The sequence below is a fragment of the Prosopis cineraria genome, unplaced genomic scaffold, assembly GCF_029017545.1.
Source record: "Prosopis cineraria cultivar Desert tree isolate PC_DT_omini unplaced genomic scaffold, ASM2901754v1 PC2, whole genome shotgun sequence".
NCBI lineage: Eukaryota > Viridiplantae > Streptophyta > Magnoliopsida > Fabales > Fabaceae > Prosopis > Prosopis cineraria.
The window spans coordinates 43,815,889-43,841,757 of NW_026555333.1; the positions used below are offsets into that span (position 1 = coordinate 43,815,889).

General features: G+C 32.1%; 1 protein-coding gene across 3 annotated transcripts; it reads right to left on the reverse strand.

Moving 5' to 3' along the window:
• Nucleotides 1–285: 285 nt before the first annotated feature.
• On the reverse strand, nucleotides 286–21,019 carry LOC129302482 (auxin response factor 6-like). 3 transcript variants are annotated; one of them, XM_054941404.1, is made up of 20 exons: nucleotides 20,577–21,003; nucleotides 13,567–14,123; nucleotides 12,449–12,535; nucleotides 12,296–12,352; nucleotides 11,943–12,181; nucleotides 10,866–10,981; nucleotides 10,188–10,274; nucleotides 8,842–8,940; nucleotides 8,700–8,756; nucleotides 8,457–8,615; nucleotides 8,265–8,349; nucleotides 6,545–6,635; nucleotides 5,860–6,024; nucleotides 5,633–5,755; nucleotides 5,006–5,081; nucleotides 4,744–4,888; nucleotides 3,798–4,649; nucleotides 3,526–3,668; nucleotides 2,415–2,605; nucleotides 286–894 (listed from the first exon to the last, which is right to left on the reverse strand). In XM_054941404.1, exons 1-20 carry the CDS (start codon nucleotides 20,943–20,945, stop codon nucleotides 690–692), a joined length of 3,903 nt encoding a protein of 1,300 aa, XP_054797379.1. In that variant the 5' UTR covers nucleotides 20,946–21,003; the 3' UTR covers nucleotides 286–689. The 3 variants fall into 3 exon arrangements, with proteins under 3 accessions (XP_054797379.1, XP_054797378.1, XP_054797380.1); XM_054941403.1 differs by having other exon boundaries at nucleotides 3,526–4,649; nucleotides 20,577–21,005; XM_054941405.1 differs by lacking the exons at nucleotides 286–894; nucleotides 2,415–2,605; nucleotides 3,526–3,668; ... (8 more) ...; nucleotides 8,700–8,756; nucleotides 8,842–8,940 and adding an exon at nucleotides 9,198–9,331 and having other exon boundaries at nucleotides 20,577–21,019.
• Between the last annotated feature and the right edge of the window lie 4,850 nt (nucleotides 21,020–25,869).

Sequence of the window (25,869 nt, forward strand, 5' to 3'; positions counted from 1 at the left end):
ATTTCTCTCAAAATATATACAAAATGAAAAGAAATCTCAATCATCCCACTAGATTTTAAAGTTTAAATCACTGCATTTTTAAATGTTATCCTTCCCGAGTACGTTTCCTTCTTTTTTGTATAAATATTTAAAGAAAAATATAAAACAAGTGGCTAGATATATAAACTGATCATCTGATTATGAAAGGTCAACTTTAAAATTTTTCAGAACAAAATATTGACCCAAGCAAGCCAGGCTTAGCCAACACTCTCAAACCAGGTCAAACTCTACTGAAATGACATCAGAAAGATTAAACTTACCATGTTACATTGAACCAAGTTGTGAGATCTTCAACAGAAAAATTAAACAAGCAATATGGTACTCAGTTTATCGTCATCTTTCTTCTAAATATGTCCTATAACTTGGAAGAGGAATTCAAGGGGAGAAATCACAAACCCTGATGATTAAGATTTGATTCCATCTTCTACATTTAGTGCTGATCTAAGTGCTGTAATGGCAGTTAAATAAACAAGTCACCTATTATAATTTACAGTGATTCGCTGTAGATCTGAATAGGCCTTGCAGAATCACTACTGATGCATCTCAACTACAAATGGCTATATAAGAATACCAGGCCATCCTGATATGAGAAACATCTTCCATAATGACTCCAGACATTGCTAACCGATATGCCTGTGAAGCAGATCATTCTAGTAGTCCAGAGACCCCATCGACGCAATGCCATTGCTCGGATTTCTCAGCTCTTGCCGACTTGCATAGTTGTCGCAAGTATTGCCAGTGGTAGAAAGCTTATGACCCAATGCAGAAGCTGTGGGACCCAGACTTTCTCTGCCCATTTGTTGAACTTCAAGTGGAGAGAGAATCTTGATGTACCACACATTGTTCACAAACTCCCTGCAAAGAGAAGCAAGTGCAACTGTTTCAGAAATAATTGAGAAACAGCATAGTGCATGTAAAGGCTAAGGAGAGGCAACCAAAAAAAAAAAGGAGCCGTAATTGTATGGAGCTTTGACATTCACAAGATAAAACATTCACATGATGTCTATTAATGGCCAAAAAAAAGGTCGTCTTCTTGACATGTGGTAGTAAATCTCTTAGTATATAACAAAATATGATTCAAAATTTGGGACAAAAACTCGGTCATTTAAGTTTCAACTACAACCACCGACAATTTTTCTAAATGAAAAATCATAAATTTTAGGAATTAAAAGCCTTCTGCATGAATATAGAACCAGAAACAGAAAGAGCACCTAAGATCAATCTCCCTAGAGACACCTTATTAAATGCTTTATTGAATGCTGTTCCCCCCAAAATACAATCATGTCTAAGCTTTTGAATTGGGATAGGTGCTCTTAAGATTGGCTGTAACTAAGGCACTTCACCAGAAAATCATTCCATAGTCCAGGTTACTTGTGTTTCACCATATGACATGCAAGCAATGAATTTTTTCAGCGGACTAAAAGAAAGAAACAGAGATACCAAGCAGGTTTTACTGCAATGCAGCTTATAATCATGATCTAGTTGTTAAGATACAAGTTGGAAAAAGAAATTAACAGGTCATATTGATTAAGTTATATAGCAAAATGGAAGCAATACTGCACAGTAATACATATGGTCCTCTTTGATTACTGGAATGGAATGGAGTGAGTTGAAAAAATAAGACAAAAATAAACTAAATCACTTCATTGTAAGCATGATAAAACTCATTAATATATGTGAAAATCATCACCGCCCCCAAAATTTCATGAATCATAATTCTCTACCATATAAACTAAATTACCCCTTCCTTTCATGATGTGTTTACCTATCCCTTTTAATCATCTCACTTTTTCCTTTATTTTTTCAATCCATTTCATTCCATTCATTTCTAGTAAGCAAACAAGACCTATACATCTATAAATCAACCTTTTACTATTTATAGCTATTCCTAATATCTAATCAATCCACAACATCATTTTAACTTTTATATTATCCGTTCATAATTGGCACTGTTCATCACAATAGATTGTGGTTCTTAAGGTCATATCAATTATCAAGCAGCAATGTTTTAAACAGTATTATCATTTTTTATTACTTTAAAAGTTTAAATATCCCCAAGGATGCAAGAGGCAAATTATTCTGGTATTTTAAATACAAGATTTTAGTAGTATCAAAGCAATACATGCATTCAATATCAAGGAGCAAGGTAAATATGAGAGACAAAAAAAATTAATCAATGTTACATTTCCATGTTTAAATGAAACTAAATTGTAGATTATCTGTACAGCATCAAACAGAACCATTGATCTTGTAAACATACCATGCCATAAATAATCACTGTCAGACACCAGCAGAAAGCTAGCCATTAATAAATGACAACCAATATGATATAAGTACACAGAATTACCAAAGAACTGGTATAAATCAAGACTTACTGCCAAGGATCATCACCAAGGAGAAGAATATCATTCTCCCGGTCAACGAATACAAGCTGCCAGCCTGATCTCTGAGGGTTCTCTAGTTGGCCTTCAAGCCCAAACATGCGGGCAAGCTCACTACGTAGTTCATCATAGCTGCTAAACTTAGAGATGTCCAGTGACCTCCCAAAGCACCCTAACTTGTGAACCTGTCAAAATCACACCACAATCATCAAAAACTAAATTGTGTAGCAGTCCAAGCTCAGCAAAGGAGAAAAACTAGTAAATAAGAGTAGAAAACATTAGATATAACCTCATCAAGCAAAAAGAGATCATTCATAAATAATGCTTTGAGAGGCACTCACGTAACTCACAAAGCAACCTATATATGTGCTCATACACAGTAAATAATGCTATGAAGAATACAAGTACACAGACAGTAGACCTCTTCTCAACACACTAGAAAGAGATTGATGCGAGCCGCGAAATTGTGTAGCTCCAATATTCTGGGTGGAAATATGATCTCCTAACATGAGAATAGAACTCCAAAATCACCCATGCCAACTCTATTTTCCTGGAGATGGGAGCTAGAGAACCTTGAGGCCTTAGTTTCCATTTATTGACAGTTTATATGTTCCCTTTTCAACCAAATATGATCAGTGCAAGTGCATTTATACATATTAATCTGCAGGAGTTCACCTAAATGATCTCTGCAACATAAAATTCCTTCTTTCCATAAATGTTCAGATGCTGCCCAATTATTTCACTATTTTCCAGAAATTTTGATGTTTCTAAACCTATGAATAACACCAATCTATGATATTAAGTTCTTAATGCCCTCTCCAGGTTATAAACCAGCCTTTCTTCCTCTTGTATTCTAACTTACAAACTGCATTATTGAACAACTGGAACACAATTTAACATAGAAGGAATTGTCTATTTATCAACTATAATACACCCTCACAACTTGTTATATGAACTTAGCTCACAAAAACTTTAGAAGAATGACATGTCCCACACTTAAGAAAGCAATTCCTCCAAATATGACATGCCCAGTTTCAACAAAAAGTGAGTACATTATTTTAAGAAACAATGGTGATAAGGCACAAAATTTAAAAGTAAATATCACCTTGACAAAGGTTCCGGTTGATGTGTTTGGTTGCTCCACATTTTCAGAAGACTGCAAAAAACCAGATTCCTCTACACAACTTGATGTTGTCATGTCTGAACTTGGAGGATAATCAGTCCCTGTAGCACCAGGGAAGTTTGAAGCTGAAAAGGACATCAATAATGTATCATTCTCATTGCCAACATTTCTCATGTTGGACATGCTATTTTGTAACATAAGAACAGGATCAATATTAACCCCAAACAAAAGATTGGTCTGAGGATCACCAGCACCTTGGTATGCAGAATATTCTCTTCCAGGAAATGGAGGCAAAATAGGAAGTTCAGATACATTTGACTGTGATGTTCCCAAGTTTTCCATCTGGGGTAATACACAGTGAGCAGCAGCAGTTTGAAGCTGAGGTTCAACAGCTATTTGCTTAGGTAGTAAGGAAGCAGGAGGAACCAGAGAGTTGGACCCATGCATGTTAAGTAACTGGGATACTCCATCCTGGGGAAACGATCCTAGTAGACTATGGATAGCAGAAACATCAGAGCTGGGAATTTGGTTCCTGGCAGGTTCAGGAAAACTCTGCTGCTGGCAATTTGAAGCAATGGTTGGCACGGATGGAGAGAGAAACTGGGTAGGTGATGCAAAATTAGACAAAGGAGAGACAACATTTGAGATCTGCTGCTGAACAGGTAAACTGTTAGGTTGCTGCTGCTGCTGCTGCCTCTGATCATTATAAGGATGGTAACGCTGCAACTGTCGTTGCAGATGTGAAGACTGAGCAGGAATCTGGTTTTCTTGAAAGTTGCGTAGAACATGTTGCGACTGAGACTGCTGTAAAACTTGCCCCTGGATACCAGAAGGAGCACCAGGAACATTTGAAGACTGCTGAAACTGCAGAAGAGATTCAGAAGAAGGTTTAGATGGACCCATTGCCCTCATTTCCTGAAGTGCAGCAGCAGCCATAGCTTGGTATATTTCTGGCTGAAGTCCTGACATAGAAGCATCAAGTCTTGGCTGCATCCATGGTGCAACCCCCAGTCCCTGGAAGTTCAGAGATTGCATTCCTTGATCCCCAAGCCCACCTTGGAGCCACGTGAATGGAGAACTAATGCTCACGTCACCATCCTTTATACCTGAAGCACACATACAGGGACAGCAATTAACTTGAGCCAAAAAAAGGTGGAGATGCCATGTAACTCTCTGCACAAGTAAAACAATGCATACTACCAAAAGAAGGTAGTCCTGATGACCAAGGGCGTTTCAGCCTTAAAGGGAATGGGGATGGATACATAGGGAATGTTGTCAACGGTTCAATCTCCCACAACGAAACTCTAGGCTGCCTGTCCCCTGCAGAGGACTCATCCCAGCCAACCTACACCAATAGGTGAAATAGTACACATTCTACATCATCTTTAAAGGTTCCAAATATTGTTCAAAAAACTGTATTGACAAGTCCCATAGCTGTCTAAAATGAACAATCTTGACAAACCTTTACGGAACGCCAGTGTGAATTTGGCCAGCGAACAGGATCCAAATCACTAATGCCTGTTATAGTACCCATGTATCTGGACAAGGACATACTAAATTCAGTGAACGAATCAATGCTTAATAAAACCACAGAAAATAAGCAGTAATGAAAGGAAATGGCGGTTGTTCTTGTAATGATATGATGATGACAACGATGACAATGATAGCAATGATTCACAAAAGCTCCAGCTTCATCTTTCCCCCCCTTTTATGACAAAAGCTTCAGCTTTGTCTCTTGAAAGAATGTAAAAATGCACAATCCAGATTAATTCAGCGTTATTTTTCCACCCTTTGAAAAGAATATAAACATTTTCTAAATTTCATCACCATCTAGCTGTTGAAACCTGTGCAGCTACTCAGTCCCTGGGTTGAGTTGCTTTTTATTCACCACTTGGGAATAGTATAGCTCCTTGTAGACTATGATTTAAATTCATATAGATAATATTAATAACAGAAGCTCCTCATTCATATAGCTCCTTTCAATGTAAAACAAAATATTGTGCAAATAATGTATAATGTGACAGCCGAGTTTGATTATAAAATGACCAGACCAGTGGAAAATCATGTCATGAACACAAGTAATACCTACCTACGGACGCTTGATTCTTCTGTCTCAAATAGCATCCTAAATCGCATACCAACAGAAACTCGGGTATGATACACAGCTTTGACATACTTAGCCAAGGGAATCACAAATTCTGATGGGCTTGCCCTATTAAGAAGAAAATAGAAATTAACAAGTTTGACTTGTGAAAGTTAGGATTCAGAAAGATTTGTATTGCAATAACTACCATCTATAACATTAAAGTTATCAACCTTGGGTTATAGAATATAGTAAAGCGGCTATTTGTGGCAGCCGCATGAGCTGCAGCAGCAAGAAGACCAATATGCATGCTGTCACTTGACAGAACTGAAGATGGCATGACAGTCTGTGGACGATTTGCTCGCCGAATTCCCAAGAGTAATTGATTTTTGTCATTCCTGGTGCAAAAGAGCAGGAAGATGGATTATGCTACTACTTGTTGCTTATTCTAAAATTTTAACAGCTCAAATAGAGATACAAAGAAAAATTCATCATCACTGATCATTCAAATTGATGACGACAGCAGATGCTGTGAAGAAAGGATGGTTATTTTGTTATAACAGACTAATGAGATCAATGTATAAAATCAGGTTAAGAAAGCCCCACAGACAGATGTTTTATCAGAAGGGAAAACCTATTTGACTATTATAAGCATTATAATATGCATTACCTATGCTGACCCTCAAAAAAAAATGCATCACTTAGTCTAAGATTCCATGTTTTCCCTTGATGGCTTCTAAGAATCTACTAAAACAATCAATGCAGATTTGCCAGCAAATTTCAAAGTTTTTAAATGCCCACTGCTTTTTCCTTTATAATCATGAGCCTCAAAAATGATACTAACAATAACAATTACAATTGAGACCAATGAAAAACAAATCTCCTGAAGGTCAATAGATATAAACAAAAATTGTGTACCAGATAAAAAGGACTGAATCACCAGCAACAAGCCTCTTAGCACTAACAAAAACACTCCACCCTGTAGTTAGAAGATGCCTCTTCGGCTGACCTGCAAAAAACAAAAACAAAAACAAAAATAGTAAGAAGCCAAGTAGTTCAAGCATCAATTACAAAATCCATGCAAGCAAACCATGACCATTACTTGCCAAATCAAGTGTTTTAAGTTGTTTTATTTACATTTATTTTGCCATTACTTTTGAGCCCCGTAAAGCGGGGTGGAAGAAGATCAAAGAAAACACTTATGAAAGTTATTGAACAAGACCTCTTAAATAATAATATTCCTAAAAGCTTGGCTAATGATAAAGCATAATGGCATCGTGCAATCCATGTAGCCGACCCCACCCAATGACTTAAGGCATGTTGTTGTTTCCATTTCCTTTTGTTTCACCCTTAAATTAGGTCAAGATGCCAAGACAAACTTTAATAGCATTGTATGTCCCTCTTTCCTCATCTTCTTGTCAACAAGTTCATCAACTGAAGAATGAGCAAGTGGGATGTCTAGCATAAAAAATTTTCATATGTTGCAAGGAGAAAAGTCAATGAAAGGGCAACTTGCATGCATGCGGCATGTTCAGAAGCAAAAGTAAGCTTTAATGGGATTGGTGAAGTTTGTTGAACTAAAAGCTTGGGCCCAATTCAAGTTCCACCTACCTTCATAACTAGTGGGCCACGAGATGACTACTAGAAATGGGCTTTTCGACTGCTCCCTACTCGGCTATTTGTTCCACCTTGGTTCCAATGGATTTAATGAGGATGCTTTGGGGGTCTAGATTGATACAATTTTCTATGCACTCGATCCTTGGGCACAAGGGTCTTTTGGGAAGGGGCTATTGCTATGTAATTAAAATAAGAATTATTACTATTATAATTAGTTAGGATTTAAATGATATTTGTAAGATTTAGATAGAATTTGAATGTTATCCTAATATTAGTGGGATTATTAGGACATCTATTAAGAAGAGAATAACGCCTATATATAAGAGGCAGTAGTATGCCCGATTTTTAAACTCAATTCCAGTAAGATTTGCCAATTTAGATTGCTTCTCTTTCTCTATTTCTCATTATCTCTCTCCTCTTCTTTCTCTTTCTCTCTCAATATCAACTAAATACTTTAATAAATTGTCGTGGTAAAGCAAAGGATTCAATCCTTAGACAACCAAACCAGCAAGATGGTCAAGATCTGATTAGCAGGACCATACATCCTGCCATGCTCAAATGAAGTAAGTCACTTATAAAATCAAAATCATATAGGATCCTTGCATGATCATTAAAATTGACACACGCTATCCCTATCAATCATATCATATTTCTATTTGGCTGAATTTGCTGCTCGAGAGTTTGAATGAGCACTTTAGCCCACAAAAATAAGATGGTCTAGCCAAAATAACACATTTTGTCAAAAGTTTTAGCCTAATAAACCATAATATATATAATATATATTCTATGTCCCCAAAATAAAATTACTCTATTAAAAATTATACCTTGCCCTAAATGTTACCTCAATTGTAAAGGTTTGCATCAAAATATCTAGAAAGTTTGAAATTGGAGATTTTGGATTTACAGATACATGCTCAGATAAGTGGTGCAGAGTTACCCATAATTAAATCTAGCAGGATAAAGTAAACTGACAATGCATTCAAATATTATATAAATATAATGAATACTTCAAAAAGCCAACCTCGAAAAATGTGCCTGAATTTCCATTCATTATCATGGAGATCCCTTGCAATTAGTTCCTGTGCAGGAGGCTGCTGCGAGTAATCCTAAATAATAAATTGAAAAAAGGAAGGGGAAAAAAAGGTTAAGAGCTTCCAAGGTAATTGCTACATGTCATATATAACTGACCAAACCATAAGGCAACATTACTCACAAGCGGAGGGAAGACTTTTTCAGCAGCTCTTCGAGGAACAGAGAATCCTCCATGAGTGCTGGTATCACTTGCTGTTAATGTTTTGCAGAAGTAGTTGGTTGGTTGTTTGTTGGCAGTACCCAATTCTGCAGGCAGTAGATATATATCCTTTTGCTCTTGCTACAAAACATATGATGTCAAGATATGACTAAAATAAAAATGATGAAAACATTTCATAAAACCAAACAGTCGAAAAGTAAGTACCGGACTTAAAGGTTGCAAAGTCATTTGAGCATATACTTCATCTGTTTCTAAATCTGCCTGCAAGTCATAAAGCTTAAAGGCTTAGAAAGTAACCCTACAATAACGTTCCAAAGCAGATTTACTCAAACAGATCAATCCTTACATGCATTGTCACATTGTGAAGCTGACAGATAAGCTGCGGTGGCAAGTTAGGGTAATTGGGAATATGTCCATCTACTTCCTTATTTGTTGAGGCAGCAACCTGCAAAAAGGACAATGAACACTTAATTTTGTCAATTAACAAAATGAGAGCATATACAAATTAAAATTTGAACTACAATTTGTCATCATAACCATTAATTTGCAAGTGAGATTAGCCTATTTGATGAAAAATGAAAAGTTGAGCGGGGTACTTAAAAACACAATAAAAGATTCACTTAGAAGTTATATAGTTTTAAAAACTACATACAACAAGATAAACACTTATAAGGGTGAGTTTCACGTCATTAGAGATTATTGGCTCATAAGAGTGTGCATGAATCAATCAATCAATCAATTTGAACGAGCGAATGTTTTTAATATTAATCATCAATCAAGTCATTCAGAATCTTTTCATCGGCAGAATTTTGCAAACGAGCCACGGCTTTTTCCACCTACACAAAGGTCAAAGTAAAATATAAAGTAAAGCATGCATGCCATTTTGTTTAGAGTAATTAATGTGTGTCTGCATAAATAAATAAAAAACTTATCCTCTATTTGAAATACACACACGCAGAGTAATTATCTTAAAATAAAGATTAAATTGCACATTTTAATATTTATACACTCTACATTCAAAAATGTAGGAAGAATTGGATGTTAAAAAATATAAGATATTTTTAGTGTTTTAAAGTATAGTCATTATATTTTTTTAAAAATGCTCATAATAAATAAATTATTTTATATTTACATTAAAGTAAAAGCACCATATTAAATAGAAATAAATATAAAAATATGATATTAATTTAAAGATAATTAACTATTTTAGTAAATTAAAATTTAATTAAAAATACCTTACATTTGAACAGAGGGAGTAGTTCTTTCCTTCATTTTAAAAATATATACAAATCTTCATTAAAAATAAAGAGATTATTTGTAACTTTAACATGAGACTATTTGTATCAAATTTGGAAATAGAAAAAATGCTCAAGTTATTTTTAAGGTGATTCAAGCAAGTCTACTAAATGTTTTGTGTGAAAAAATGGATAATTTAATTTTCCTTTCCAAAAGAGATTAATTATAAAAATCCAAAAGAAAATTCTTTGGTAAAGAGATCAAAATACAGTTTTATATATGTTATTTTTTCCTGTCTTCCATAACGATGCTCTCATTTCTGTTTATAAGAAAATATCTAAAAATACAAAAAATTGTTTCTGATTTTTTTAGAAAAACCTAAATAATAAGTACTAACGAACCTTTTTTTTTTGAAGTAACAGAAAAAAGTGATATTAAAAATTTATAGAGCATTACCTGAACTTCCCAATCGGTGAGAATTATGATCCCACCAACAATAATTGTCTCTAGGGCAATTCCAATAACCCAAGCCCAACAAAGACCCTAAAACAATCATCACAAATTAAACCACATAATTAAATTAGAACACAAATATTAATTGTAATTTATTTTTGGTCAAACCAGCAACCTCGCGATTAAGAGAGTACTAATTAATTTTCATAATCTATAAGAGAGTAATTAATATAGTTACAAAGAAGAGAACTAGCTAGTTATTAGTGATAACCTTAAATTATATCAATTGAGCTATTACATTATCTCATTGTAAATTAAATTATCATAACCAACATGATTGTAATACAGTTCATTTATAATATTTACATTACATTACAGTATTCATTAAAATCCGTTTGAAAAATTTATGATAAATTATTCCATAAGAATACACTATATATAGAAAATTTACGATGAAATATCCATTTACAAATTCTTCATAAAATTTTTGCAACAGAAATTTCACAAATTAATCTATATATTAATAATCCTTGCAAAATCACTTCAATTTTGCAGTGTATCTTTTTTTAATTTTTCATTTTTTTGGGTGATAGTAAAAATAAATTCATACTCAAAGTAAATAGTATGAAATATAAACACACAAATATATATGAAATGAATGAAGGGTGTGATAAAACTCACAGCAAGGCCTAGTGATGTTTTGAAGCCAAGAAGGTAGGCAAGAGCGAAGCCAATAGCATAAACAACCAAGTTTATCCAACCCACCATGGCTTGTCGTCCACTTCCTATTGCTTGCCCTGACATGTGTATGTATATATGTCATCATCATCATCATCATCAGTTTTAAGAGTATAATTGACCAAAGAAAAAACAATAATCAGGACATATAATAAGGAGAAGGCTTGATTTTGCTCTAAAAATTGTTTTTCTAAATAAAAAATTAAACTCATTTAGGTAATAAGTGTTTTGGATTTAAATTTTTTTCAAACTTATTCTATTTTTTGTTTTTCAAAAATAAAAAATAGAAACATCTTAGAACTATTTTCATTTCTTTTTTTTTTCTTCCTTTTTGTTTCAAAGCATACTACATTTAATTACTAGAAATTACCATAAGATATGGTCAATTACTATCAAAATCCATCACGGTTAACTATTGACGACCACAACTATTGGTCAATTTTTTAACTAAAATTATTTTTCAAGCAACATAAAAAAACAATTTTTTGTTTTGTCCTAAAAATAATTCTGAAAATTGCATTACAAAATATCATTTAAAAAAAAAAGAAGCACAATCAAACAGTCTCTCAGTTCTTTATAGTTTTGGCTCAATCATAAGTTATAACTTAATTCTTAAATTTTATCTCGATTGGTGCAACTTCGTCTCTATAATTTTGACTCGATTGAAACTTAGTCTCCAAACTTTAACTCATTAATACATCTCAATCATTAATTCATATAGTTTTAGTGATTTAAAATATTAGTTCTTAAGTTTTAAGAAATAACTTTTTGTCCTTACAATTTGATTTTATAGAATATAAATATCAATATTTAAATAGTTAAAATTATAGGAATTGATTTACACTGAAACAAAATTCAAGGACTGAGTTTCAACTAAATTAAAATTGTAGGAATTAAGTTGTAATAAATCAAAGTATTTTAAAGATATATTGAGTTCTAATTGAGACAAAAGTAGCAATAAGGATCAAATAATGATTAATTTCTGTTCAGGAGAAATTAATAATGAAATGAGGTGCTTACCAAAGAGGATAAAGTGATTGCCATTGATGAGAAAGTAGAGGGCAATAAGAGGGAACAAAGAGGAAGTGAGACGAATAACTTGAGAATCAGAGGCATAGAGCTTAATGAGTTGCACACGAAACACCAAAACAATCACAGCACAGAGCAAGCAGATGATGATGCCGATTCCATTACTTACAGCCACTGAGAATTTTGCCAACCTCGCATTTCCAGCCCCAAGTTCATTGCTTACTCTAACACTGCATGCACGTACACGTAATGCTTCATCAAACGATATGTACTCATAAAACTAGAAGGACGACTTATAAACTCAAACTTCCATGGCCATGTTTGTGTCTGTGTGTGTGACAGACCTGGAGGCAAGTAACAAGCCAGTGACAAAGCTAGAGTGCCAGTTGACATAGTTGAGACTGAAAGAAAATTAATAAAGGATTAAAAAGATATATGAGATCCAGAGATATAAATTAAGGAAGAAATTGAAGGAATGAATAGTAATTAAGTGTTACCAAATGGAAAGAGAGTCGACTGCAATGGTAGAGTTGGGAAGCATCTCTGATAGAACATACACAGCGAGAGCAAACCCTACATCCAAACTACAATATTCGAATTTCATGACAAAGGTTCATAAGAGTTCCAATTAATTAACAGTATCAAAGCTTGCAAGTTATTAATAATATGACTTGTTACTTCGTTAACCCAATTAAATTTACTTTCCATGAATACATATACACCCACATACACATACACTAATATTTTAAAGACCAGACCAATCATTAAATTAGACAAGACAAGACACTGGTTTGGATCATTGATTGAACTGTGGTTAAACCAGTTTACAATATATATTAACTAATATATTCTTAATTTATGTATTATGATATAATAAGAAATAAAAGTAAAATATATTATTTTTAAGTAAATATTGTAAATGTTTGATAGTATGATATATTGTTGATGATATATTTGTATTCAGAAATTGAGAAACATATCCACAAAGATATAATTCAAAAACCATTTTTTTGAAGGCATATTTAGGCTAAATTAAAAAAAATAAAGTTTTTACACTATATATATATGGAAATAATAGGATGCGCAAAGATTAAAAAGATATTCTCATATTAAAAAGAGATTTAAAGGTGTAAGAAAAAATAAACACAAATAAAAAGAAAAATGAGGAAGAAATGCAATGAATTATGCGGTTTGTGTCCATGAAACGAGTTTCCTTTAAAAAAAAAATAATTTGAACCAGTTATTTTGAGATAAATCGGTCCGGTTTTATCTATTATGTTAACCAATTTTTTTCATGGCCAGTTCTACGGGTTGTACCAAACAAGATCAAGAGCTTGTTTGAACCTGCTAGTTTAATTTTTAAAACATTGATAGACACACACATCTAGGATTGAAACTGTAATCATATGCAGATTAATTTTTCTTATGCACAGAAATTTGGGGTGTCCATTTCTCTGTCTAATATCTAAAATCTCAGCCCTTTATCTCAACTAATGGTTAAAAAAAAAAACAGATTCATCTAATTCTCTTAAATAAAAAGGTTTAGATTTTAGGTGTTAGAAGGGAAAGGAGACTCCAAATCCGACACACACAGGATTATTGGACACGTACATACCACATCATGGCGGTAGAAGAAACAAGAAGCTTGAGATAAGTCCACAATCCTTTCAACTTGAAAGCTTTACGAGAAAAGCCAGTCCATGTTCTGGAGCAAGAAGGGCTTAAAACAATGTAAAGGCCAGTGACGAACACAAGCAACCACCAAGAGAAACACAGAGTAAGAGCAGCACCAAGAAGACCAAACCCTAGAACAGAGACGACGAGCCACGTGAGAAGAAGATGAAAACAGAAAACCCCAACAGCAACATAAGCCAGAAAGTTGACAATGTTCTGAGAAATCAGAAATCTCTGCATGGGATACACAAGCGCATAGGCGTAAAGCATAGGGATGAGTCCACGTCCAAAGACTTGGCCTATTTCTGCGATCTCGACGGTGTCGTTTTTGCCGAAGAACTTGAGGACCGGACCAGAGTACCAGAAGAAGAAGCTCAGAACAATGGCTGCTAATAACTGCAACATCATCGTTCTTTGACAGATGATGCCCATCACTGCATATTTCTTGGCCCCGTATGCTTGACCGCACACTGTTTGAACTGGACTAGCCATTCCTACCTGCTCCATCACTCATTTTTTAGCCACTGTATCTAGCGAACTTGCATGTACTATATTGTACATGCAAAGTTTTCAACTTTTACGTCATTAAACCCGTCCTTTGAGAACTCAAAGACTCAAGCTTGGAAAACATAGATCAACATTAAACAAAAACAATATGAAAATAATATAATAAGTACTCTTTTCAATCCTATTTATAAGTTATTTTTAACTATATAAGTAACTTATTAAAATTAAGGAGATGTGGTTAATTAAATTATTGATTCTGTCTAAAAGAGAAAGAAAATTCTAACTTTATCCCTCTTAAATGTATCATTTTTTAAATCATTTTCTCTCTCATGTAACTTTTTACTATCTAGTTATAAAAAATAATTAATAATTAACTCTTTTATGCGAAGTGACTTATAAAAATTAATGGACGATGAATTTCGATGGCAGGACTCATGCACGCCTAGTCCCAGAGATCCTTAAATCTATGTGTCTCAAGATGTATTGATCTAGATAAGGTCTCTCAACACCTCTTCTGAGCAAACTCGAGCCACTTTAGGATCTTCAACCCCTCAATACTTCAATCCATGAATGTCTAAACATAGTGACATGGGTTTACACCCATAGATTGTTAGTTAGATCCATTCTAGTGCACAGGGTCCTCATAGAGAGAGGCAAGTGTAGAGCATACTTTTAATCTTAGTATGACAGAAATAAGATATTAGAAAATCAAGCTTTCAGAAGAGGAGATAGAGAGTTTAGAGAGACATGTTTTAGAAAATACAAATATTTTATTCCTCTAACGAGCTCTATCTTACCAACTAGCTAAAGTCTCCTTACATAGACAAAGTGAGGAGGATCAGGATAACTTATCATGATTACAATAAGACAAATCGATTTCACATGCTTACAGACTTTAGACAATCATGACATAAAGCAAAAGTAAAATGGCATGACTAAAGCTGTCAACTTTGTTTGAAAGTCAAAAGTAGCTTTTGACAAAGTTTATTAGAAGACAAACTTGACTCTAATAAAAGGAGATAAAGTCATATTCTCTGTTTCAATTATCACAGGCTTTTATGGATGCATTCTTGATCTGATGATGAATTGAGGTAACTTTTTTCTTCCTTTTGACACCATCTGGCTACTGGAGTGTAACACATGAATTGTTCCAGCTGGTCAACATCAAAATCTTAATCCATATGTTGAGAGGGTCTAGAAGTTAACGTGTCTCTTAACTCTGAAAATAGTTGGTAGGTTTGAGTCTCTATTTAATATGGGTCCTGACTGTCTGGTGGAAATGATAGAGGAGTGGATGAGGATGCTCCATCATATGATTCCATCCATATGCAGTATCTTTTTTGGAGAGCAAGACTTGTGAGTCATTCTGGGAACTCATATTGGATAGCTAGTGATAGATCACTAGGAAAGATGGGCTGATAAGGGATAGGCCCAAATAAAGTACACTTAAGATTAGAATATGTTGCTAGAGAGTTATTCATTTCACATAAAAATTCTTCTAATTTACATAGGGTTGAATTTTCATGTGATGGATAGTCATGTGTGGTTTTATATAAACAAGCTTGGTTAACAACATAAAAGCTTCCTTGGCTGCTAAGATAGTAAGAATGGTGGACAATGAAAGAGGAATAAGCCTTTTGTTCATGCAGGAATTTTTTCCATAACCTATCTGATTCAATGATCTTAGAGAGTTCTTGATGCCATTTAAGGATTGGAGAAAACCAGTCAAAGAGTTTCCAAAGGTTTGAACCTTCATTTGCAAAGTCTTAAATATAGTGAAATATTTCTAATGGAGGAAAGGCTAAGACACACACAAAGTAGAGAGAGACCAAAGGTACCACATGAGTTCATTTAGGATAGGACCTCTAATAAAAGGAACAGCTAGATAAGGAGTTTCAATATCAAAGAATTCAAGCTGTGGTTGGATATGGGTCTTTTGGAGAAGAAGGTAAAGCCAAAAGAATAAACTTCTTCTAACGAGCTTTAAAAATTCAAGGACAGAGCTTAGACTATGGCCTGAAGGGAGTACTAATTTTCTTGGCATGATGTTGAGGATGAAAAGGGGTTGAATTTGTGAAAGGGTAATAAGGATGATATTTTTCTATGATCTAGTGAGATAGTCTATAATGGTATTGTGATTTCCTTTGATATGTCGGACTGTGAATTTATAACGTGAAAACCAATATTTCCATCTTAAGAGTTGAGCTTCGAAGAGTATCTTTCTATTCTGATCAAGGATCTTTGAGAATGATATGTTGTTCATTTCTACCACAAAGTAGTAAGGGCTAAAATGAAAGTTGAATTTTTAAATGCCACATTTTACAACCAGGACTTTTTTGTAGGCTATGTGGTAATGCTTTTTAGAATCTTTGAACTCTTTGCTAGCATGGCCACAATAATGTCTCTTCCTATTTTCTTCTTAAATAAATATTGCTCTCTAATAATCATCACTTGTATCAATTTATAGAATGCGTTGTCCTTTGTCAGGAATCCTAAGTAGAGGAGGATGTTGAAAAATCTTCTGCAAGCATTAGGCAGCCTTCATTTAACTGGGACCCCAAGGAGTTGGATTTTTCTGCAATAGTCTGGATAGCTGGCTAGTATGATAAGACACCTAAGGAATAAAGTCTCTAATGTAATTGACTATACCTTGGAACCATTGAATTTGAGTTCTAGATTCAACAATTTATGGAAAAGACCACACATGACTAATTATCATATGAAAATTCAACCCTATGTGAACAAAAGGCTTATTCCTTTTTCATTAATAGGTTATGGAAAAAACCCTTATATGAACAAAAAGCTTATTCCCTTTTCATTGTCCATCATCCCTACCATCTTAATAGCCAAAAAAGCCTTTATGTTGCCAACTAAGCTTGTTTATGGAAAACCACACATGATTAGCCATCACATGAAAATTCAACCTTATGTGAATTAAAAGAATTTTTATGTGAAATGAATAACTCTCTAGCAATGGATTCTAATCTTAAGTGCTCTTCACTTGGGCTTATCCCTCATCAGCCCATCTTTCTTAATAATCCATCACTAGCTATCTAATATGAGTTCCCATAATGGTTCACAAGTCTTACTGTCCAAAAAGGATATTGCACATAGATGGAATCATATGACAAAGCATCCTCACCCACTCCTTCATCATTTTCACTAGACAATCAAGACCTATACTAAATAAAGACCCAAACCTACTAATTGTTTTCAAAGCTAAAAGACACATTAACTTTTGGACCCTCTCAAGATATGGATCAATATTTTGATGATGACCAGTTGGAACAATCATGCATGACACTCCAACAGCCAGAAGGTGCCGAAAGGAAGAAAAAAGTTGCTTCAATCTGTCATCAAATCAAGAATGCATCCACAGAAGCCTGTGATAATTGAAATAGGAAATCTAATTTTATTTTCTTTTATCAGAGTCAAGTTTGTCTTGTAATAAACTTTATCAAAAGCCACTTTTGACTTTCAAGCGAAGTTGACAGCTTTAGTCATGTCATTTTACTTTAACTTTTGCTTTATGTCATGATTGCCTAAAGTCTATAAGTATGTGAAATTGGTTTGTCTTATTGTAATCATGAGGAGTTGCCTTGGTCCTTCTCACTTTGTCTATATAAGGAGGCTTCAACTAGTTTATAAGACAAAGCTCGTTGGAGGAATAAAATATGTGTTTTCTAAAACATGTCTCTTTAAACTCTCTCTCTCCCCCCCACTTATGAAAGTTTTATTCTCTAATATTTTATTTCTGTCATAGTAAGATTCAGAGTATACTTTGCACTTGCCTCTTTACGAGGACCATGTGAACTAGAATAGATCTGACTAATAATCTATGTGTGTAAGCTCATGTCACTATGCTTAAAGATTTGTGGATTGAAGTATTGAGGGGTTGAAGGTCCTAAAGTGGCTCGAGTTTTCCCAGGAAAGGCATTGAGGGACCTTATTTGGACTAATATACCCTGAGACACATAGATTTAAGAATCTCTAGGACTAAGTGCGCATGAGTCCTGCCCTCATGGATCTCTAGGACTTGCTCCCTCTAGTTCTATTTATATACAAGTAACTTTTAGCATGTTTGAATGAAATCAAGGAAAACATAAATTTTATTAACTTTGTCTAAAAATGCAACGAATAAGTTTTAAATTTTATCATTATTAAATATACTTTGCCTCTGTTTTAATTTATAAGGCACATTTAGACAAAATCATGCATACCATTAAAGTTCATCAAATGCACTTTACAACTTATTTTTTCAAAATAAAAATATAAACTTATAAATAAGCCCTTTATTTAATACTCCATTATATTTGTGAAAGAATATTAAAAAGAGAGAATATAATGAGAAGGACAATATTGAAAAATATAATTAATAAAACCTTATTTTTATCAAAAAATTTTATATCTAGACACCAAATCTCTCCAAAAGTGTCTTATAAATTGGAACGGAGATAGTACATCCTTTAAAACTAAAATACTCCAATATTAAATAATTTTACCAATATTTAATAAGGGCAAAAAGGTAAAAATTGACATAAAAATCATAGAGATGTTTTATAAATAGAATAAAAACAAATAAAGCCAAATGAATTATGCCTTATAGAAAGAACTAAAAATTTATCTTTCCTAAACTTTTCATAAAAGAATGGGAGAAAGTATTTTTGGAAGTGATGCATGAAATAATTATATGTAATAATTTAATCATTATATAACACTTTATGGCGCCAAGGTCAAAAGAGAGGTCATTTTATATTCAATCCAGATCATCTATAATTATAAATTAAAACAGATTATATACATAAATTAAAACAGATTATATACATGTACATACATACATATATATATGGATATGTATTCACAAAAAAAGTTATTAATTAAACACACGTGTTTCGGTGGAGGGACAGATAGAAGAGATGGTGGATACACACACACATTACTCTGAAGTTTTGATCTTCGTTAGACCGAAACTTGATTTCATATGGTGTAATGACAAAGAATGGGGGAAAAAAAGAACACACATTAATTAATTATTTGTTTACACTGATCATGCTTCATTTTTATACCCCTTATAAAATAAAATTATTTTTGTGGGAACTGTGAACCGGTGAGTAGGCTGGGTTCTATCTACTTATGGAACTGATAGGTACAATTGGGGTAGGTAACATCAACAAACTATTCTTAATTCTTGTGGCTGTGGCGTGCGGTCAATAGGTCCACGTGACCAAAATTCTCGTCCAAGAAGACCAATAAATAATAAATAAATAAATAATATACTTTTTTCAATTTTATTTATAAATTATTTTCATCAATCTCATCAATATCAATACAATAAAAGTATAAGAAATAAAAGTAAGTAAAATTTTAAACATAATCCTTGAATAAAAAGCAAAAAGTAAATTAATTATATAATATTATTTTTTTATCTTTTTCTTTCATACTTTTTAAAGATAATTTAAAAATTTTAATTTAAAACAAGACAATCCTAATCAATAAATAATTCATAAAGTGAATCAAATTATATTTTTAAAAAATGATTTATATACTTGATTGGAGGAGTAATTGTGGACCTTGGATAGCTAGACACAGGTGAATTCTAGTGGTACCTTGGTTTTTTGTTGACTCACAGGTAACTTTTTAAAAGGATGTACTATATTCATTTGGAAATTCTATATACCTTCCCAACATAACTTATGCATGTCCTATTTATTCAGTTCAGTGTTTTATTTTCTGCGTGACCAAAAGAGGCATTTTATTTTCTGAAAAGTTTAAAACATTTTTTAAAAAAATAAATATACTACTTTAATAGCCCTGTTTTCTGGAGGCAAACTATAGGAGACAATAAAACGAGATGGGACCATGGGTGGGCCCCACATGTCTCTCAGGCTTCAAACTATCCCCTTCACTCATTGCTACACTATTGAGTATTACTATCACACATAACCAAGACAGTCCACTCAACTGAGATAATTTGAAAAATGGAGTGTTTTTTAGGAAAATAAACAATATATTTTTACAAACAACCAATTTAGCTAACTTTTTTAACTTACGTAAATTGATTTATCTAACTCCTACATTTAAAAGAGAAGGGAATATGATATATGAGAGGGATTGAGACAATAATGGAGACTGTATCCACATTTAATAGCTAATAATTAATAATAATTTATATATATTCCCTCCCGTCCTGTTTATAAGAAAAATAAAAAATTATTTTTACTTTATTTAAAAGTTATATCTTTATAAATTTTTATTATAAATTTTTCTTTTTTTCCTATTAAATATTTATGAATCGATTGCATTACTAAAGTATGTATATTCAATAAGGATAAAATTAAAAAAAAATAAATTTTTAGATTTAATGAGTTTTACTATTTTTCTTAATTCAGATAAAACATGTTACAAGTTATTTATAGATTGGATCAGATACAAGCAGATACATACCATGACAGCATAAGCAAGACCTTGAAGACCAAGACAAGCAAGAGAAGCACCGGCAAGTTGGGAGTCACCCAAATGGCCAACAAAAATGAGAGTAACAAATATCAACATGTAGTTGAACACACCAGACGTTATAGCAGCCCATGATAAGAGCCAAACCAGCTTCGTCTCCCATGCAATAACCCTAATCCACCATTTCAGTGTCTTCTTCTTCTTCTCTCTCATAGTCCTATTTCCCAGAAACTCCTCAACTTGTGCAGATGAATAATGTGGAATCCAATTAGAAGCATCGTCTTCGTCGTCTTCGTCCACCCTTATCAATGGCTCATGGTGATGGTGATGATTTTGGGCCTCCTGGTGATGAGAGTTCATGTTTCGCTTCCTTAGCTGATCTGTTCTGTTGAGTAGGTTTGAGGCTTTGTAATTTATTGTTTTAGTGTGCTGGCATGGGGTGTAGCTATATGCTGAGAGAGACAACAGGGACAGGAATCAGCTGACAACTATATCTCTCTTTCTCAACTAACGATCAAACGCATGAAAATGTACCATGTTTGTTACCGGTGATTCAAACTGTATTTTTAAACACTGGCTGACACGATTAGAACTATTTTAGTTTTTTTTTTTAATGGCTCAAATATACAAACACAATCCGCCCCACACACTCTTACGTATATCTTAAAATTTATTAACTATGTCTAAAAATTTAATAATTTTTTAATTTTATTTTTATTAAATATATATGCTTTAACAATATATTTTCTATTTCTAATATTCAATGAAGGTTAAATAAAAAAATTGCAATAAAAATTTAATGAGATGACTTATAAATAGAATTAAAAAAATTTTCTTTCTCTACCCTATAAATATGACTAAAGAGAGTAAGTCATTTCTACTAACCTCATCAATACTAATGCAAAAAAATACAAGGAATAAAAGTGTAGAGAATTTCAAATATGTCCCTATATATGATAAATTCAAAAAATAATGTCATGTTACTTTTTTCTCTTATGAAAGATAATTTTAAAAATACCTTTAAAATATTACCTTAAAAAAATCACACCATGACTTATAAATGGTATCAAATAAATATTTTAGAATGTAACTCATAAATAAAACCGAAGAGAATATTTATCTATCTACATATCTATATAAACACAATCCAGTTTGGTATGGTTTTGAAAAAAAAATTAAATCAAATCGAATTGATTGTTTCATCAAAGCTTGAAATATATTCAGTTTTTCTTATAATTGTTTGGTTTGATATTTGAGAGGTTTTGTTCCATTTGGTTTGATTTAGATTTGGATTAAGTTTGATTTTATATTTGTAAGATTTTTTTTAATAATCAATATGGATGCATATCCATTGATATTTTTTAAAATATTAATTGTTATTTTCAACTAAAAAATCCGGAGGACAAAAATATTTTTAACACACATTTAACTATTAAAAGGTATTTAATATATATTTAAAACTAATATATATTGGAAATTGTCACAAATAATTATAAAAAAAACATTTATCCAGTTATAATAGGATTTTTATTAGTGATTTACAAATAACTAAACTTGAAACAAAGGAAAAGGCTTAGAAAAATTTATAAAAATAAATATAATAAAGTTTGGTTCGATTTAATTCAAGTTTTAAAGACAAAAATCTGAATTAAATTAAACGGATTGGTTTTGTTAATAAAAGCCAAATCCAGTCTCATTTATAATCAGTTTTGATGGACTCATGTTAATTTGTTTGGTTTGGCACAATTGATTTAAATTGGTTTCGGACACCCTTAACTCACAGACATTGAACGTGGCTGTCGCTGCATTGAAGCCAAGGGACAAATGCACCCTTTAGGCTTAGAGAAAATTACAAGAAAGATTCATGTATTATAATATTTTACACTCCTTAACCTAAATTTAGTTAAAAATATTTTATATTTTTTAATAGAAGAAGAATTTCTTTCAATCTACAATTTATGCATCTTCCATGAAACTTGAAACCACCCATTTTCTTCCCTAATCTGCAAATTAGGTTCTTTTGTTAGCGTTTAAACTTATTTTTAGTGCAATATTTTCCTTCAACATTACAAAACAACACAATATTACCCTCACCATTAACATAGAAATATTAAATTTGACTGTTAATTGACAAAAAAACATAAAAAAAGGTCTCAAAATTTTTTGGAATAAGTTTTTTGAAATTAAATGTTTTCAAAATTGATTTCATTTTTATTTTTTAAAAATAAAAAAATGAAAATAACTTAAAGTTTTTTTTATTTTTAAAATACACTATATATGATTATAGTAAATTACTTTCATTAATGGAAGCCATCATCATCAATATATAATTACTAGCAACCACGGCCATCATCATTAACAATTAGTATATATATTTTAAAAAATATATTTAACTTTATAGAAAATCACATACTATTTTTTTTTTGTCACAACAGAAAATAAAACACTGATCAAAATAGGGTACGCATGAGCTTTAGAGAATCATTATAAAGCTGAAGAATGCTTACCATGACAGCTTCAGCAAGACCTTGAAGACCAAGACAAGCAAGTGATGCACCAGCAAGCTGTGAGTCACTCAAATGGCCAACAAATATGAGAGTCACAAATATCAACTTGTAGTTGAACACACCAGATGTTACAGCAGCCCATGAAAGCTGCCACATCAGCTTAGTCTCCCAAGCAGAAACCCTAATCCACCATTCCAGTGAGAGAACAAGCTTCTTCTTCTCTCTGATAGTACTTGTTCCCAGAAACTCCTCGACTTGTGCAGAAGCATAATGTGGAATCCAAGAAGCATCATCTTCATCCTTGTCCACCCTCATCAATGGCTCATGATTCTCCTCCTGATGAGAGTTCATTTGATTTTTGCTTCCTTCTATTGTTGTGAGTTTTTTTTTCTCTTTCTTCTTCTTCCTCTGATGACACGTAACAGGCTAATGTTTCTATTATGGTGAGAAACAAGTCAGACAGTAAAAAAGGGTGTAGCTGACGGACTTTGTCAACTAAGATCAAAGATATGAAAATATACATGTTTGTCACGTGTACTTAACTGTTTTTTTAAAATTACATTAAAGTCTCAAAATAATGAACTTATGAGAGTTAAATCCCAAGAAAATCTTCTGAAAAATTAATTGTAAATATTAATTCAGACAATTATAAATTCAAAAAGTCTAATTGTAAATGAGACATTTTTTCTAAATATAACTTTTAGTTTGTAGACAGGATTTATGTTTACAAATTACAATCAATATTTATAACTTAATTTGTCATAAATTACATGTCATGAGACTTTATTGTCATTCTCTTCCTCTTCTTCTTGTTTTTTTTTTTTAAATTTTATTTTTGGGTCTTTTGCGCAGGCTAATCGTCTTAATTATATATGCTGTTCCAACGACTTGGATCTAACCATTAGATCAGAATGAATCTAATTAATTGCTTAAACTATGTTTTGAAATTATATTGCCTCCATTAGAATAAATCCCGGCAATCATATCTGAATTAATCAAATCTATTGAACTTATATGTAGGGATCACTCCAATAGTTAAATTAGATAGTTTCACTGAATGAATTTATTCACTTCATTATTTTACAAAAGTAACAATTTTGAACCGTTATGGCTTGAGAGAAAGTAAGGAAAGGAACCAAACCCAAATTGAGATACACATAAGTTTGAACGGTAGATACTTACAACAACACCACCACCAACAACAACAATAATAATATCATTTATTATTTATAACAACAACGACAACAATATCATTTATTATTGATATTATTTAAAAAATATAAATAATCAATGTAGGCTACCCAATAATGATAGGGTTAAATGGCAAATTGTTTCTTAAATTATAAATCCAAAAGTGTTTGGAATTCTAGACTCAATTTTAGTGAGATATTATCCTTTAACTTTTGAAAATGATAAAATTTGACTCCTATTGTTAACAAAAAATAATGTTAACCATTAATTGACCAAATAATGACCCAAAAATTTTATAGGTCCATTTTTTTTTTATTTTTGAGATTATTTTCTGTCAATTAACAGTTAAAATTAATTTCTGTTAACGATAGAGATCACATTATATTATTTTCAAATGTTAAAAGAACACATTAAACCAACAATAAGTTTAGGGTCCCAAACAATCAGAAATCTATAATTTAATAGCCAATTTGCTCTTTTACCCATGATGATAATAAAAAGCTAGGAAAACACAAATGATAAATATTAAATGCTAAAATATATAGAAAATGGTGGAAGCATGGTAAATGCAAGATTTTCACAAAAGAACCTTGAAATGAGAGTACGACTATGAAGAAATTTTGTAAGTGATTGTAAGAGAAAACATAGTAAAGCATATATATTGAAAAGAAAATGATAAAAAATCACTTAAGATAATTCAATTATAGAGGCAGCAATAAGAAATAAGAGTGAAAGTAGAAGTTGAAAAAATTTGTCCAAGTTATAAATATTTGATTTATGGGTAATATTATTAAATAGCGAAAGCTGATGTAAAAAATAGAAGACTATAGAAGTCCCAAATCAATTCTAAAGGCTTTTCAATGATAATTGAGATGAAAATAATGAATTATTCTTTTCATTATGTCTTAGGATTGAGAAATTCTTAGATAGACTGAATACATCACATCATTTGTAATTTATCCAATACAAACATGCCATTTAAATGGTATTGAATATAAATACATTCTGATATTAATGATAGTAAAAAGATAAAAGATAAAAAATTTAAATATACATTCTATAATAAGAATAAAATTAATTAAAAATGCCACACAAGATTTTATTTAAATTAGTAAGAGCAATTTAATTTTACAAACTACAAATGATATAACACACTCGATCTACTTAAATATTTTTTTTCTAGAATTAATGTTAGCTAGGGCTACAAACGAATGAAAAGTTAAGTAAACTTTAACTAGAAAAGCTTAAATCTGCAAAATAAATCTTAAAACTTTTTTTAATTGGATACAAATATCCTTTTAAATATAATCATGTTCATGGCATAATTGAACACTTAATAGACATCTTTTTAGCGAAAATTTAAATCTTACTTATATAATAAATCATTAACTTAAACTTTATACAATATAATTTTAGGCTCAAGCTTGAGCATGCTAAAAGCTTGACCAACATAATATGTTTAAAAGTAATATAAATTATCATGGTAAACAGGTGATTCAGGGTTATTTTATTTTGCACGTCCTTATCCGTCGTTTTCTTAACTTTCAAAGAGAGCCTCCTAAAGGAACCATTTCACAATGGGAAAA

Coding starts and splice junctions, on each gene's coding strand:
- LOC129302482 (XM_054941403.1), bottom strand. CDS start 20,945: ATGAACTCTCATCACCAGGAGGCCCAAAATCATCACCATCACCATGAG. Junction 8,941..10,187: donor TCACCGATTGGGAAGTTCAG/GTAATGCTCTAT, acceptor TCCTTTTTGCAG/GTTGCTGCCTCAACAAATAA. Junction 5,756..5,859: donor ACTATATTCTATAACCCAAG/GTTGATAACTTT, acceptor TCTTCTTAATAG/GGCAAGCCCATCAGAATTTG.